The sequence below is a fragment of the Hydractinia symbiolongicarpus genome, chromosome 14, assembly GCF_029227915.1.
Source record: "Hydractinia symbiolongicarpus strain clone_291-10 chromosome 14, HSymV2.1, whole genome shotgun sequence".
NCBI lineage: Eukaryota > Metazoa > Cnidaria > Hydrozoa > Anthoathecata > Hydractiniidae > Hydractinia > Hydractinia symbiolongicarpus.
In genome coordinates, this window is record NC_079888.1 from 5748647 (window position 1) to 5763522 (window position 14876).

General features: G+C 33.4%; 1 protein-coding gene across 2 annotated transcripts; it reads left to right on the top strand.

The window, feature by feature from the left end:
* Positions 1 to 4726: 4726 nt before the first annotated feature.
* Positions 4727 to 13260, top strand: LOC130625976 (adipolin-like). 2 transcript variants are annotated; one of them, XR_008981786.1, is made up of 7 exons: positions 4727 to 5771; positions 9298 to 9424; positions 10201 to 10356; positions 11037 to 11147; positions 11280 to 11436; positions 11558 to 11635; positions 12955 to 13260. XR_008981786.1 is itself a non-coding variant. In XM_057441097.1 (7 exons), exons 3-7 carry the CDS (start codon positions 10231 to 10233, stop codon positions 12968 to 12970), a joined length of 525 nt encoding a protein of 174 aa, XP_057297080.1. In that variant the 5' UTR covers positions 4727 to 5771; positions 9298 to 9424; positions 10201 to 10230; the 3' UTR covers positions 12971 to 13259. The 2 variants fall into 2 exon arrangements, 1 of the variants encoding a protein (XP_057297080.1); XM_057441097.1 differs by having other exon boundaries at positions 11280 to 11473; positions 12955 to 13259.
* The last annotated feature ends 1616 nt before the right edge of the window (positions 13261 to 14876 follow it).

A 14876-nucleotide genomic window follows, 5' to 3' on the forward strand; every position in this document is an offset into this window, starting at 1 on the left:
AAGAACCTTTTTATAACAAACTGTTAACATGTCACAAGTTATATGGATTGCGAAAGAACAAAATTAGCTAAGTCAAGAGGAGAGTCAAAGAATAGTCGCAATAAATATACAAGGTATAAACATTACTTAAACTTGAACTTTAATCTGTATTTACGATTTGCATTTATTTTGTTCGTCCCCTTGCATTGACATCACAATAACTTTTCAAATATATAATTTTCGCTTAGTTTGCGTTTCAGTATTTCTCGATATTTCGTTCTGTATCTGTAAAACAGTAAAAAAAATTTCTAATCTTCAACGAACATAGAATATTATGCACACCATAAAATCTCAATCGAAGAAACTAAAAACGAAAAATATAACTGTCCGAATCTAAAGAGATGTATTTAAAATCTCCAAAAATATCAAACCTACCGAAAATGTAGAGTCGATTCCTTTGAAGCTTTGTTGTTGTCGCTTGCATTGCAAAAACATTGAAAATGTGTATTAGGGGATCAAAAAATAAAGTTAATAAAGCATTCTTAGACAAGCTTTGAACTTATATTTTACAAAAATAATTTTAAACTAAAAAATATAAGGGTTATATTCAGTGCAGTGTTTTTTGTTTTATTTTATTTCAAAATTGAATAAAAAACCAGATATCTCTAGGTTACACCCAATTTTTAAGCACAGCACATCGAACAAAAATATCTCGTTCGAAATTGATCCAAAAGACGTCTTACAAAAGACATATTTTGACGTCTAATAAACGTCTTTTTAAATACCTTTTTAATTTCGTCTTTTATAACGCCAAGAAAAGACGTCTTTAAGTCGTCGTAACTAAATGCGATATAACTAGGCATCTAAAAGAGGTTTGGAAGACGGCTAACAGCAACGTGTCTTTCAAAGACGTAAAATAGACTTCTTTAAACGTCTTATAGACGTCTTGTGCCGACCGGGAACACTCATCATTATCGTTTTATATTTCGCTGGAAAACGTTCTGAGCATCCGCATCTTATTTTTCCTGTGAAAATTTTTGTTTGAGATTGTAGTGTATCACTTTGTAATCCAATCTTACTTTGTTATCCAATTTTGTCGAACTTTGTAATCCCAAACCTATCGCAGTTTGTAATCTTTTCATGAGGCACTTTGTATCCCCTCGACCTGTGGCACAATGCGAAATGTTATGCGAAGAATGTGATGTCACAAGATTTGTCTTTTGACAGTTCGTCAAGTCAAATAAAGTCAGTGAATACCACGAGCATAGTAGTTGTGCAGTTGGAGAAGGTAAGCTCCATAGCCGCCGATAATATGTGCTATAGCTGTCAGATGTTACGGCATGATTGCATTTTTTTTCTTTGCTTTTGTCTTCTCTATGCGTGTAGCAAGTAACGAACGCTTTTGTGTAAGGTGAGATTGTTGTTGTTTTGTGCGTAGATTTTTTACAAACAATCTTTTAGAAAAGGAGATCCGAGGTAGACATGATCTTCGGTATCAGATCGAGTATATAATGAATATTAGTATTATTACCATTATGTTCTTTATTTTTTATATAAATCAAGAGCTTAGTCTGGTTAACAGGGTAACGAACACTATAAAACAGTACAATTGTAAGACCTCCAATAAGTGGTGTCTGAACTTTAGCATGAAATCTTCACCTGCACCTTGTAAGACGTTTTCCAGTTTTATGATTTACTCCAGCAAAAGTCGATCCGTACAGTAATCAATTGTTGCTTCAAACCTCTCCGGCCCGGATAAATTTAAGAAATATCTTTGAAAAGTTGCTGTTAAGGTCAAAACACTCTGTTTAAATGTAGCATACAAACATCATTCGTAAAAAAACTGGCACAAGTTTTTTAGGCAATCTTTTAAAGTTGGCAAAGAGCATTAACTCTTCGATATTAGGGACCTTACGACCAGACGGTGAAAACGGGAACACCGACGCCAAAATTAGGTCTGCGTTGGGGTTGCCGTATTTGGTATTTTTTACTTACGAAATTTGGCGGGAACCGCGGGATGTAAACAAACATTCGACAAAAGAAGTTACTCATAAAATGCCTAAGTTAAGAAAAATCAGAGAATCCCTATTGCTTGCACATGCAGCAAATATCATTGACGATTATGAATTTGTGGTTTTATATGACGTAAACAAATCAAAAAATCAAGACTTCCCTTATTTGCCATACGAAAATTTTAAACTGGAGAATATGAGTGACGATGAGTGCAAATCAGAATTTAGGTTTTTACGCAATGACATATATCGACTGTTAGACGTTTTCCAATTCTTGAACATTTCACGTGTTACAATGGCACAGTGTACGATTCTACAGAAGCTTTATGTATACTGCTCAAGAGATTAACTTATCCTTGTAGATATCTGAATATAGTTACCCGGTTTGGAAGACCAGTGCCCCAGTTAAGTATGATTAGTAAATCATACTTAATTCATACTTATTCATGTTATGAATACTCTCGAAAAGAGTATTCATAACATGATCTCTTACGTAACTTCCAGCAAAGTTGGCTTTCGAGGAACAACCTTCAGGATTTTTCAAACGCAATTTACCAATGTCCCCCCCCCCCCTAAATAATTGTTGGGGATTTGTGGATGGGACGGTGCGTCCTGTGACCAGACCTGAAAGGAGCCAACGTATTGTCACAAAAGGTACATGCATTAAAGTTTCAATCAGTGGTGGCACTAAATGGGCTTGTGGCTAATCTTTTTGGCACTGTCAAAGGGAAGCGTCATGACAGTGGAATTTTGACTGGTTTTAAAGGAGCTAATGTAACACCCCAACAATTAATTTGGAATAGTAAAATGAGTGCAGCGAGAGTTTCAGTTGAATGGGTGTTCGGAGACATTATTAACTACTTTAAACTCCTAGATTTCAAAAAAAATCTCAAAATTGGCTTAAATGCAGTGGGCAAAATGTACATTACATGTGTTTTGTTATACAACGCTCGATGTTGCTTATATGGTTTTTCAACATCACATTACTTCCAATGTGATCCACCAACAGTTGATTCATACTTTGTATGATGGATTTGACATAGAAACAGTCATTTTAAGAGTTCTAGATTATCTTCATATAAAGAATATTAGAAGAGTGTATATCTTTGCGGAGCAAAATATCAAAGTTTTATCAGAGTATCTAGTATCTGTGTCTTTTAGTCCTTCTTTCCAAGTTTTTCAATTAAAGCCATAAATTAAGCTTGTTGCTGCTGTTGCTGTTGAGCTTGTTGTTGCATAAACACTAAACTCATTTGTTGTTGTTGTGGCTGACATGCTTTCATTTGTTGTATCATTGTTTCTTGTTGTTCGTGCATTTGTTGTAGTTGCATTCTGTACTCCTTCCTTTCTCGTTTGTTTAACTCCATTTCTTCTTTTTTCAGTTCTAAACCTCTCTTTTTTCTCGTAAATACTTCACTGTATCTGATCCATTATTTCTAGTTTTTTTTGGAACTGGCTCATCCACATTTTGTCCTAAAGTATCCATTGATTTTCTTCTAATTTCCTGTGATTTAAATATATCTTCTTCCAATTTTGCTTTCTTACCTTCACCTTGCATTCTGAATTCCTTATCTGCTTGGTCAAATCGCTCTACAAGGTCAGCAAGTGCTTCATCAACCTCTGTAATATCACATGAGATACCAGAAACTTTGTCTTCCTCACGCATACGTTTTTTGTAATTTGCACTAAGGGTGTTGTAATTGTCTCTTACAAATCTTTTTGTAACTGTAAAATTTGGTTCAGGTATTCGGTTAAGTGTTTTAGTTATTTCTTCCCATATGTGACCACGCTCAGTAGTACCGTATTTATACTTGAAAGGCTCTTTACACAGTACTTCTCATAATAAAATTATATCATGGTTTTTAGTCCACCTCATAGCAGCCCAAAAATTAATAAAATAACATAGCCAGCTAACAACATAAAGTGCCCGCGCCATTTTCAAAGTCTAATAACTTTTTAAATACTGGATGAAATTACCTGAAATTTTGTGACTTTTCGTAACTTTTATTGGACTTTCGGAAAATAAAAAAAATCTTTCCAAAAATTGTCCTGTCAATGTCACTTTGTCCTTTTTGACAGGTGATCATATCAGCTTCTTTATTGTAGTGCTAAAAATAAATGCTTTCTAATCTAACCAGTTGTATGAATATGGGATTATGTATGTGATAGTGACAAAAAGTCATCATACAATATTGAAATGCATACTGTGTAATTTGCAGACAGGAATATTGGTAATTTACAGACCAGGCGGTTTGTTTTGTTTCGGTTTTGGAGAGTCTATGCTTTTGCTAAAGTATTTATGATTTTTTTTTCTAATACTGTCCGTCACTAGCTAGTTAGTACTGGGAAAACTTGGGTTTTAGCGTTGTCAGCGAACTTCTGTTGGACTTTCCCCTGAGTTAGAGCATGCGCACTACGGAATCTCCGGAAACCGAAGTCGACGTTCTTGTTCTTGTCTTCTAGTCGTAAGCTCCCTATTCTACAGCCAGGAGGCTGTGAAGGTGCTGCTTCTATATATACGTAAGTATGATAAGCAGCGTATAGAATGCACTAATCAGAATTTTTAACTTCCTTGAATTATAGAATAATCCACGTCTAGTCCCACGAAGCTACAAATTGTCGCAAAAAGGAGTCTTGCTGACGGTAGCAACATTTAGCACAGGTCTAGGGTTTGGATTTAACTAAATAACATAAAACGGCCTCACACTGACAACTGCATATTGTGTGAATCTAACATAGTTAGCAGCATAATTTACTATTTGCGGTAACAGAATCGAAATTTTCGGTCATGTGTCAACACTTAGCCGGCTACTTGCTTTTTCCTCTGCAGCTAGCTTCAATTTTTTTGAATGATCAAACTAATATGAAGTATCACGGAGAGTTGCCTGCACATAATTTAAATTTGATACAGTACAAACAGTAAAATAAAATAGTATTTACATCCTTCTAAAAAGATGGACTCTTCAAATGGTCTCAATTTTTATTTTCAAAATGCCTTCATCTTCTTTAAAAAGTTTAAAAATTCCCATCAAAAATCTTTAGATCTCCTCGAGTCTCGTTGTCATAAGTATGCTTACTAAACGTCCCGGATTCAAACCTGAATTAAACACAGGGAATTTCAATGATTTTGTGTGTTTAACAATGCAAGGAACATAGACATAAGGTCGTTAGAGGATTTTTAATTCAAGAACAGGAAGCTTGTCAAAATTTATTTACTTTGCGGTTATTGTTAATAATTTTTAAATTAATATTTCAATAAAAACAAACAAGACGAAGAACACGTATTTTGAACTGACAAAACAAACAAAACTACGAATATATAAAAAATATTTTCAATTTATATCCTGCTACAACTAAATTAGTTAAGCTCACCGGATGTTTTTTTACTTCGCCATGACGGATATCGACGGCAATCACTTAATTAGCACCCGTCGTGCAATAACGAACGTCGGAATAAGAAGAAGACGTGACGCTTAAGTCGAATAGCGCTCCGTCGTTGGGTCAAATGTTAATTTAACAAGTTTCGTATAGCTAAAACTTGATAAAAAAGGAGATGAAGTTTCCGTAAAATAATAAGTTTGTTTTTTGACATAATCTGACACTGTCAGGTGTCTTGATATTCTTACGATATATCTAGGAAGGTAGGTCGATGTACGAAGTTGTCAGCCAGGCAAAGCATACGAATGGAAATGATTTTAACAGCAAGAATATAAGCATCTTTTATTCCAGTTTCAAATCTCTAGCTTAGTGTTGTGGGAAACTGATTTCCTTTTTTTGCTGGTAAGTATTGTATATATTTAAAATCATAAATATTTTATAGACAGACCTTTTAATCTTGGTTAAACGGTTCTAATCTGATTGACATCCCATCGTTCCCTTCCTCAAATTTACTTAAAAATATTACACTTATTTAAAAGTAGTTCAGAACACAATATGTCAGCAATTAAGTATGGGTTAACATGAGTTAACGTTGGGTTACTTTTTTCTTTCGTGCGTTCAAATTGTTATTCATATCATCCACTCATTAAAAAAAATAACTGATATTTTAAATTTTCCTTTGAAACAATGCTTGCGGGAAATGCGAGTGTTGGTAAATATAGTTTAGAGTAAAAAATTTGTACTGCTTATGAAATGGAATAAGCAGACGCGCATATGGTTTTTGTGGACGAAATACTTTTACTGGGCAAATGCATTCAACTCGAAAATATCTTTTTCTGTTTTCTTCAATTATAGAGATTCGCCAGATATTGTTTCTGCGAGTTCCCTTTTTTTCCTGAATTAATGAACTCGACGTTTCTTTATTTTTTAACATATTTTCAAACTTGCGTGGTTTCCCTTGCCGGTATATACAGCAAATTGTTGGCATCCTTTAGTCTTTTGGAGACATGGGTTAACCCTATTACAGCCTTGCTTTTTAGGGGATCTGACAAACAGGGGAGGGTTCTTTTAACTGGCCTCTTTCTTCAATAGCGACAAAGGAGATATTAAATTGTCGCAACACTTGCCACAAATGTTTGTTAGCACAATGGAGGACAATTGAAATAAAAAAAAAGTTGGATGAGATCATTCCGTCGTCAAACCTAAAAAAGAAGAAGATTAAAACGGCGAAATATTAACTTCGAAATAAGAAAAAAGTTATAACGACGTTTTGTTGATCTAATGCGTTTTATTTACATTTTGTTCATAAAAAACGTTATTAAAATATTCCAAATAATAATAATAACAACATGATACTCATTTTTAGTAAATTAAGTTTCAAATTGTAATACAATAAAACTTTGACCTAGTCATGTTATAAATTTTCATATATGTTAAATTCGGTTCCTTCAGCGCCACCTCGTCTATGTCATATTGTTTTAACGGTGATGTCCAGATGTTGTTTTGAAGACGCGACACATATCATTAAAGTTAAAAATAACCTAGCCTTCCTCACTCCAACCAATTTGGAGCCATCTATTGACGCTAACAGACCCCTGTTATCGTAACAATAAAAGTGTGAGTCGACTAAAATAAAGCCAGTCAGTTATAGTTTCTCGTATGTTTTAATATATGTGTATGCTTTAGAAACTTATGATGTATGATAACAATGTGTACTTTCTTTTCAATAAAATTGTAAGCAGTGGCAAACGAATTACCTAATGCAATTTCTTTCCTCTGTAGTAGTGAAAAAAAAAACAATGGCAATATTATCTCATTAAGACACCAAGCCCAATCAAGGATTCATCTTTTTTTGCTACTAAATTTTACTGCTTCTTTAATAAAACTTTTACTAGTGAATTAGAAATATCATTTTTAAGGCTGCTGTAATTACCTCAATCAAATAGGAGATACCAAAGTTTTTCAAGTGATTTTACCTATAAACTGATGCGTGTATATAACTCGATTCTTTAATGGCGTCACTTTGTTTGGTGCCATATTTCTTTAACAGTTTTGTCTAGACCTTATTTAAATTTTGTGTGGAGTCAAATTATAATTTTTACAATCTGTTATGCCCCCAGTGTTTATAAAATGTCACGTACGCTGTAACATTTTAGCTTTGGTTGTTATCTGTTTGTCACACAAGCCAAACGTGGTAAGAATAACTGCGCGGTTTATTCTCTATTTGTCTTACTATCTAGTTGTCTCTACAGGACTGATAATCTGTTCTCGAGTATACATTTTCAATATATCACAAATTTCATATTATTGAAATAGTTGATGTAGTATGTTAAAGAATTACCATGGTTAATCAGTGGGTTCATTCTGTACGCAGAATGGCTTGCTTAGATCGGACCTCCACCACCTCGATGGGCAAATATAATCGGTGTAATCAAAGTAGCTATCTCCATGTTATGCGCTGGCAAATTCCCAATTTTGGGGTCCGCGATAGGAGCACCTTCGCTGTAAGATATGTATGCGAAGCACAGCGTCCCTTGTTTTAAGGTAATTTGTAATAAATGAATTTATTAAAGGCTTATAACCGGGTATGTAAGTCAATGTCCACTTTGCTTTGTCACGTGACCAAGAAAACAAGAGAGCGGAATAAGCAGGAAAATATCACACATCCTTAGTTAGTTTTGCAGACCCACCCACCCACCCACTTGAGTGAAATAATTAAATGTTTCTTGTAATTGTTTTGTAAATTTTATACTCTGACTTTCTGATTACTATCTAGTCTGATTACTTCACTTGTATCGCATATACAAGGTTATAAAAAGTTAATAAATCAAATAATGATGGAGTTATCAATTAGCCTTTCGTTGATACATGATTGTCGATTTTATTTTTAAAATAAAACACAAAACAACAAACAAGGAAACAAACCAAGGCTTCGTTGTATCTTAATATTATAATTTCTATAAAACAATGTGCATGGGAATTTTATTTGAATACAGAGGATTGATATTACTAATTCTATTTTGTTATTATAAAATAACGAGATTTTTTTGTCGTAATAGCAAGTACCTTTCATACTGTGTAGTTTAGCTGCGAAATTTTGTATTTCCTCATTTATTTCGCATGAAAATCAATGTTACAATATCACTTTTGCAGCAATTTTTTAAAGTTTGCAAAAAAGCATTAACTCGCGAAGTCTCCGCAGCCGATAGGTACTTCTTCGAATGCAAAGGTTTGGTGAGCATAAGTTAAAGTGCGGTAGTCAAATTTTCTAACGCATTTTTACAAAGTAATACACAAGGGGCCCAAAATATGAGAAAAATAGCCACGCTGACGTCAGCAGTAATTAGCACATTTCGAGAGTTGGGTCTAACCAAATATCCCCAATGTTCTAAGTCAGCTATGAACATTGACGTGTTCAAATTGCGTGTACGTAACATACAAATTACCTACATAATTAATTGTAGGGACATACGTAACAGCTTGCCGCCTTGTCTCAACATATATAATGCGTGGTTGTAGGTCTAACTATCTGTAGTTTTAAAATTTGAATCCTATCGGAACAGCATTTTAACTTATAACATATTGCGTGCTGTTTTTTTCTTCGTACATAAAAATCATGCTGTTTCTAAAAACATTTCGTACTGTTGACGAATTTGACCGTCACTTCTGAACTGTCGACACATGCTAAGCATGGTGATGTGATATTCAACAACTTTTAATCGTTTGTGATCCTTCTCTTTACATGTCCGAGGTGCAGAAAAATTAGCATGAAATTCACACAAATTTAGTTTTTAATTTCAATTAGCAATTCAACAATTCAGATGTCTTTTTTAAACGTTTTGTTTTGTCTAAGTTTTATGGAAACCGGCCTGTCAAATTGTCAACGGCTTATCAGTACCACGTTAACTATTTTCTCTTTTTTACTTAGATTTTGCACTAAGCCTGTCACAATGGATGCAGTGAAATATTTATTTGCACTTATTTTGGTGCTTTGCATTGTGAATGGGGATAGCAGATGAAAGAAAAATAAAAAAAAAAGGCGACAATATCCAGTAGTAAGTAAAAGTAGTTAATTTTTTCAACACAAGTAGGCTCGTCTCCATTGCGCTGCACTTTTCGATACTTTGGAGCAGAAATCAGTTTCCATATTGATTTAATTTTTTCACGCGCGAAATGAAATTGACAAGGTAATATGGCAGCTACTGTAAACAAAAGATTTTTTAAACTTTAAGTTTAAAAGACAAAAAGTGCAGGGAAGTGTATCTATAAAAAAAGGAGTGTTCGTATCATGTGAAAGTTGTTTTAAGAGAAAAAAATAAAAGTACTATTAAAAATAGCTACTTCACACAGTTTGATCAGCAGGAATCCTTTTAAGACATTTTTATTTAGAACGTGGGTTGTTTTAAAAAAATTGTGGAAACATCAAATCTTGTGCGACTTAAAATTTGTCTTTGTCATGCATGTGGTCAACGACCAAGCTTCAAAATACGCAAATATCAGAAAACAACATCGCCAAAAGCAGACTAAATTCGCTCAAGCGTTGCTTTTCAGTATAAAGGATTACTCAATCAGCAGTAATGTTTTCAAATTGTGCCTGCGCAAACTAAAAGCTCTTTAAACAGGAGATTGTTTTTAAAGTTTGAAGATTTAAAAATGCGGCCAAATTGAAACGAGTCTTTAGAGTTTCTTAAAAACAAACAGGTTGCTTAGCAGCTCTAATAGCAGCTCTAATAGCAGCTTTAATAGCAGAGACGAATGTTACGTCTACATTGGCCTTATTATTTTTTAAAACACCTAATTCTATATATTTTCTAATTATTTATTCAACTAGACATTAAACAAAACATTATCAACAGAACAAATGAAGTTGGTCAAGCAGTCGTGGTTTTCTTTACTTGAAGAAAATGATAAAGCTGCTAAAAGAAAGTTCAGCTCGCAAGAGAAGAAACTCAAACGGAAGATGAAGGCTTATAATCGAGCAAAAAAGGTAATATGCAACAGATTGAACCTAGCTTTAAAACATAATGACGTATATTTTTTAGACTTAAGCAACCGCTGATAAACGAGTAAAAAGATATGGAGGTGGTCAGGTAAGATGAGTTGCAGTAGTTATTTTCATTTTTCTTTATCGCGCATGGCCCATTGACACATGCGCCTTTAATGCTACTTTTTAATTTTTGCCACTGGAATTTTCATAAACTAATGGCAGTTACTTCAATGCGAAAATTAATACCCTAAATTTGCGAAGTGGAGAAGGACAATTAAGTGTTAGCCACTACAATTATCACTAAAAAGCACGCGTAATTTCAAGGACCAAAAAAAAGTGCACTATATTATAGCTCAAATTGCATTTTTCATATGAGATAAAAAGATTCAGGCATATATCTTTCATCTAAGTGGCAGGGTAAAACTTCGCGAAACATTCTCCAAACAATTTTTAGAGTTTTTATAAACACGCATATTTAAAGATCCCCTATATTTGGAAATTAAATGAGATTGGGTGCGCCCTAGAAAAGGAAATTCGCGCATAAATTGGTTGAGTTGACAGGGCGATGACAGATTTAAAGTTAACTATAATGTAATAAACCAACAACGACTTCATCGGTTAAGGATAAACAGTAAGGAAGTATCCATTTTGTGTTTTTTATTTTACAATAATTTTTATAGATCAGTTTTATGGCTGCTGGTGTACCAGATGTGTTATCTGCATTTCTGATTGAACTGAATGAGAATGTGGTAATTCAAAAGAAGACTTTTGCTTTCTTGAGAGGATTCAATGTAGGTACCTTGCTGTTGTAAATAATTCTATTCTTTGCAGCAATCGTTTCATCTACTCCAATTTGAATTTGACTGTTTCACAGAACAGAGTGCAATATTTGATTTAGTAATGATCAATTATTTCCATTTTAGCATCACCGTGCTGGCACTTTTGTAAGAGGAACAGGAGTTGATTTGGAGAATGGTTGCTATGCAGCACCATATACAGCCATTTATAGATTTCAATCAACTTTGAACATAGCAAGACCATTTAAGATTGCCAGCATGAAGCCACACAATGCAATTACAGGTAGGATATGCATCAACGGTGCTTGCGAAGAGAATCTGTACGTTAAATAATTTCTGATTGGAAGTCTCCAATATTTTTTCCACCTACTGAAACTTTCCAATATAGAATTTTTCCATAATAGGTCGCTGAAGTTTCGTTCTGGAATTTCCACAAACTCCAAAATCTTTACCATAAGTGTTTCGGGAAATCTGTATCTCAGGTAAGAATGTAATTGCTTGAATTCTTCAACATTTTTTGCCAAAAGCACTGTATGCTTTAAATGTCGTTTCCCATTTCAGGTAAAATGTCTCCTCAGCGAACAATTTTTCGTGTAGCCATTGCATAATTTAAGGAATGCCCTAAGAGAAAATATTTTCTTGTGAAAAAACGTGTCAAAAGCAAAAGTTTTGAATTTCTGCGTAAAATGCGTTTTTTCTAATGACGGATCAGATACCCTACTTTTCGAACTTTGTGTTGAAAAAATTTTTTTTGGAATTTAGGTTAACACGTAATCTTATTGTCTTTACCAAGCTCATAAGTAAAAGCCTACAAAGGCAAGGCGTGGTATAGGATTGTTTTAAACTACATTTCGTGAAATATAACATCAGATTATATCATCACCTTAAACACGTTTTTTTTATAACCAACTAGCTGAGATTTAGTGCTGCTTTTACATTTCCCTTTAACAGGATGAACTGTGGCTTATTTTTTTTGTGGACTATATACTTTGGAATTCTAAATGAACACTTGGCGCCTACTTTAAGCTAGAGTATCGATCACGTGAAACAGGCTGGGTTGTTGCTCAGCAATAGTTTTTGTCACCCGTTTCATAGATCTCACACAATTTTCAGAACACAATATGCCTCGAAAACTATTACTGTTTTATAATCTTTGTTTTTACCCTTTTTCTCTTTCATATGTACTCACTTCAGGCTGGTTTGTTGCTCAGGAATCGCTTCTACGAATAAGTGTTAATACGTGTTTTATTACAAGCTAGATTTATCAGTTTATTTGCTAAGCTTTGCCACCATGTTTGCTTTTATGAACTTACGCGCCAAAATTCCATTGAGGATTTTTTTTATAAATGTTTATTACAAAACAATTTGTGAAAAATATACATTCCTAAAATATTTTGCGTGAAATAGAAAACGGCCTCAGTTGAAAGTTTGAAACATTTAAACTATATCCAGATAAAATTAGTTCCAACAAAATTCAAACTAATAATAATATACCAGTTGTGGTCTTCCAAAACAATTTGATTTTTTTTATAACACATAGTTTCGAGAAGGTTTTCCCGTGTGAATCCAAAAGCGATCCTTTTGTATCTTTCCACACAATAATAAGCAGATATTGCGCCCTTATTCGTGGATATTAAAATTTCTTTACCTGAGAAGAAAAAAGAACGTGCAAAATTCTTTAAATTCCCGCTGCGTTCATTTAAAACACTTTAACCAATCAGATGTAACAATAAAGTTTGAAACAAAAGAATTTAATGCATGAAATTAACATGAGATTGATTACTTGCATTGGTTTCTTTAGAAAAATCAGTACGTAGAAGTCGTTGTGGAGAATACGGCAAGTAATAGAATCACATCCTCTCTGATTCAACATTTAGTGGTTGCTTGGTGGGAGCGTAATATTTATATTTAATTTAAAATATTATTTTATTTATTAAGAATTTAACTTATTAAGTAAATAAAGGTAAACATGAAAAAGATAAATAATCCTTTTGGAATCATTCAAGCTCTTCAGCTCGCAAGGATAAAATCTCGACAAATGTTGCGTAAGGTTATCATTTTTCTCCTCTTAAATTCTTTTTCTTTTCTTTTCTCATAGAGTTCTTACTTATGTTCTGTAAAGCAAGTCTTTTGTCATTGCAAAAAGTTTTTTCACGTGTTATAACCACATTTGAAATTAATTTGAAATTATCAACGTATTTTTGTAAAACGTTTATAAAAAGACTTTATAATGTACATAAATTTTAAAAGTATAACTTTATTTAACAAATCGTTTCTCTAATTACATACTGTCATTATTCTTGGATATAAAAAGGATATTGTTTCAGCGAAAAGAGTTTTTATAGATAGATGGGTAGATAGATAAATAAATAGATAGATGTGCATATTTTACATGGCTAGCCTCACAAATATCGAGGGATATACCCTATCTATTATTTCCAAGATAGGCCATGGCTTCCATGGGGAGTCCTAGAGTATTTAAGGCGCATTTCGAGCTATGCAATATATTTTATTCATGTATTTTAAAGTAAAAGAGTCTAATAAATATCTTGACGTCCAAGTTAAAATCGCCCAGGCGCATTTATACACTTCCATCGGTCGCTACGCGAGGTAGAATCTTTAAAATCGCCTCTACAGGTGAATAAAGATCTAGAAATAGTTCATAGCCTGGTCGACAAAGATAGGGACATATAGGCTAAATTATTTGTCCCAGGCAAAAGATTGTATTCTTCTATTCTAAAAGCCAGTAAGTATGCTTTATTTTATTATTACATCAGTCAGATTGCAAACTGTAAATCAATCGGTTTTCCAAAAACAATTTTTTTTTATGCAGCCAAAAATTACCTGGCCCACAGCACTTTTCTTGTTTGGATGCTAACACTTCTTAGGCGAGTATTACTGTATTGTTTTCTTAATTTGGTAAGCTAATAAATAGCGTAAAAATTATACCAGCTAGTCTAATTTTTGCTAATTCATACCTTTTTTCTTCTAGCCATATATCTATAGCATAGCTAGCTAGCAGAAAATTAAAATCGTGAGTTTTTGTTGCGGTGCTGGTTAGCTACAACTTTACATAAACTACTTTCGCGAGCAGAAACTTTTGCGTTTTTCGCATTTTTGGACCTTCTTCACGAAAGTTTTAGTATTTTTTTGTCTTTGTATATTATTGTTTTTTGTATTTTTTTGTTTTTGCATATTATTGTTTTTGTATTATATAAGTACATGCTCAACATCATTTTACTTTGCCCGATGATGGGAGAAGGATCTCCCGAAACGTCGCCTACTAAACTATCATGTTTAAGAAATGATAAACTTTTCACAGTGAAAGTTTTTGCCTTTACAAATTTTGAAACAGCAAAACGCAAAAGTTTTTTTCACGCGAAATCTAGCCAATATAAAAAACGTGAAAGTTTTTCACGCCAAAAAATATATTTTTCCAAGCAAATTCAATGCCTCTTCCTGAAATTCGTTGTATCAAAGTTTTTATAACAGTTTATATAATAGTGCCTAACGTGAATAATGATTGTTTTGGGAACAGCTACGGGCTGTGTTGTCTTCTGCAAACCAAAATATATGTTACTCTTAACTACTGAATCTGGACATAAAATTTTTTTAAAACTCTATTTGAAGAAACTCTTTCAATCTTCTTTTAAACGAATTTATAGAAATGCTTAACATGGAAGTTTTGATATTAGCACAACCGTTCGTACTGTAAGTTAAATG

Excerpts from the sequence above, each read along its gene's own strand:
- LOC130625976 (XM_057441097.1), top strand. The coding sequence starts at position 10,231 with ATGAAGTTGGTCAAGCAGTCGTGGTTTTCTTTACTTGAAGAAAATGAT. Across the intron at positions 10,357-11,036 it reads CTTATAATCGAGCAAAAAAG|ATCAGTTTTATGGCTGCTGG; the intron begins GTAATATGCAAC and ends TAATTTTTATAG. Across the intron at positions 11,148-11,279 it reads CTTTCTTGAGAGGATTCAAT|CATCACCGTGCTGGCACTTT; the intron begins GTAGGTACCTTG and ends TTTCCATTTTAG.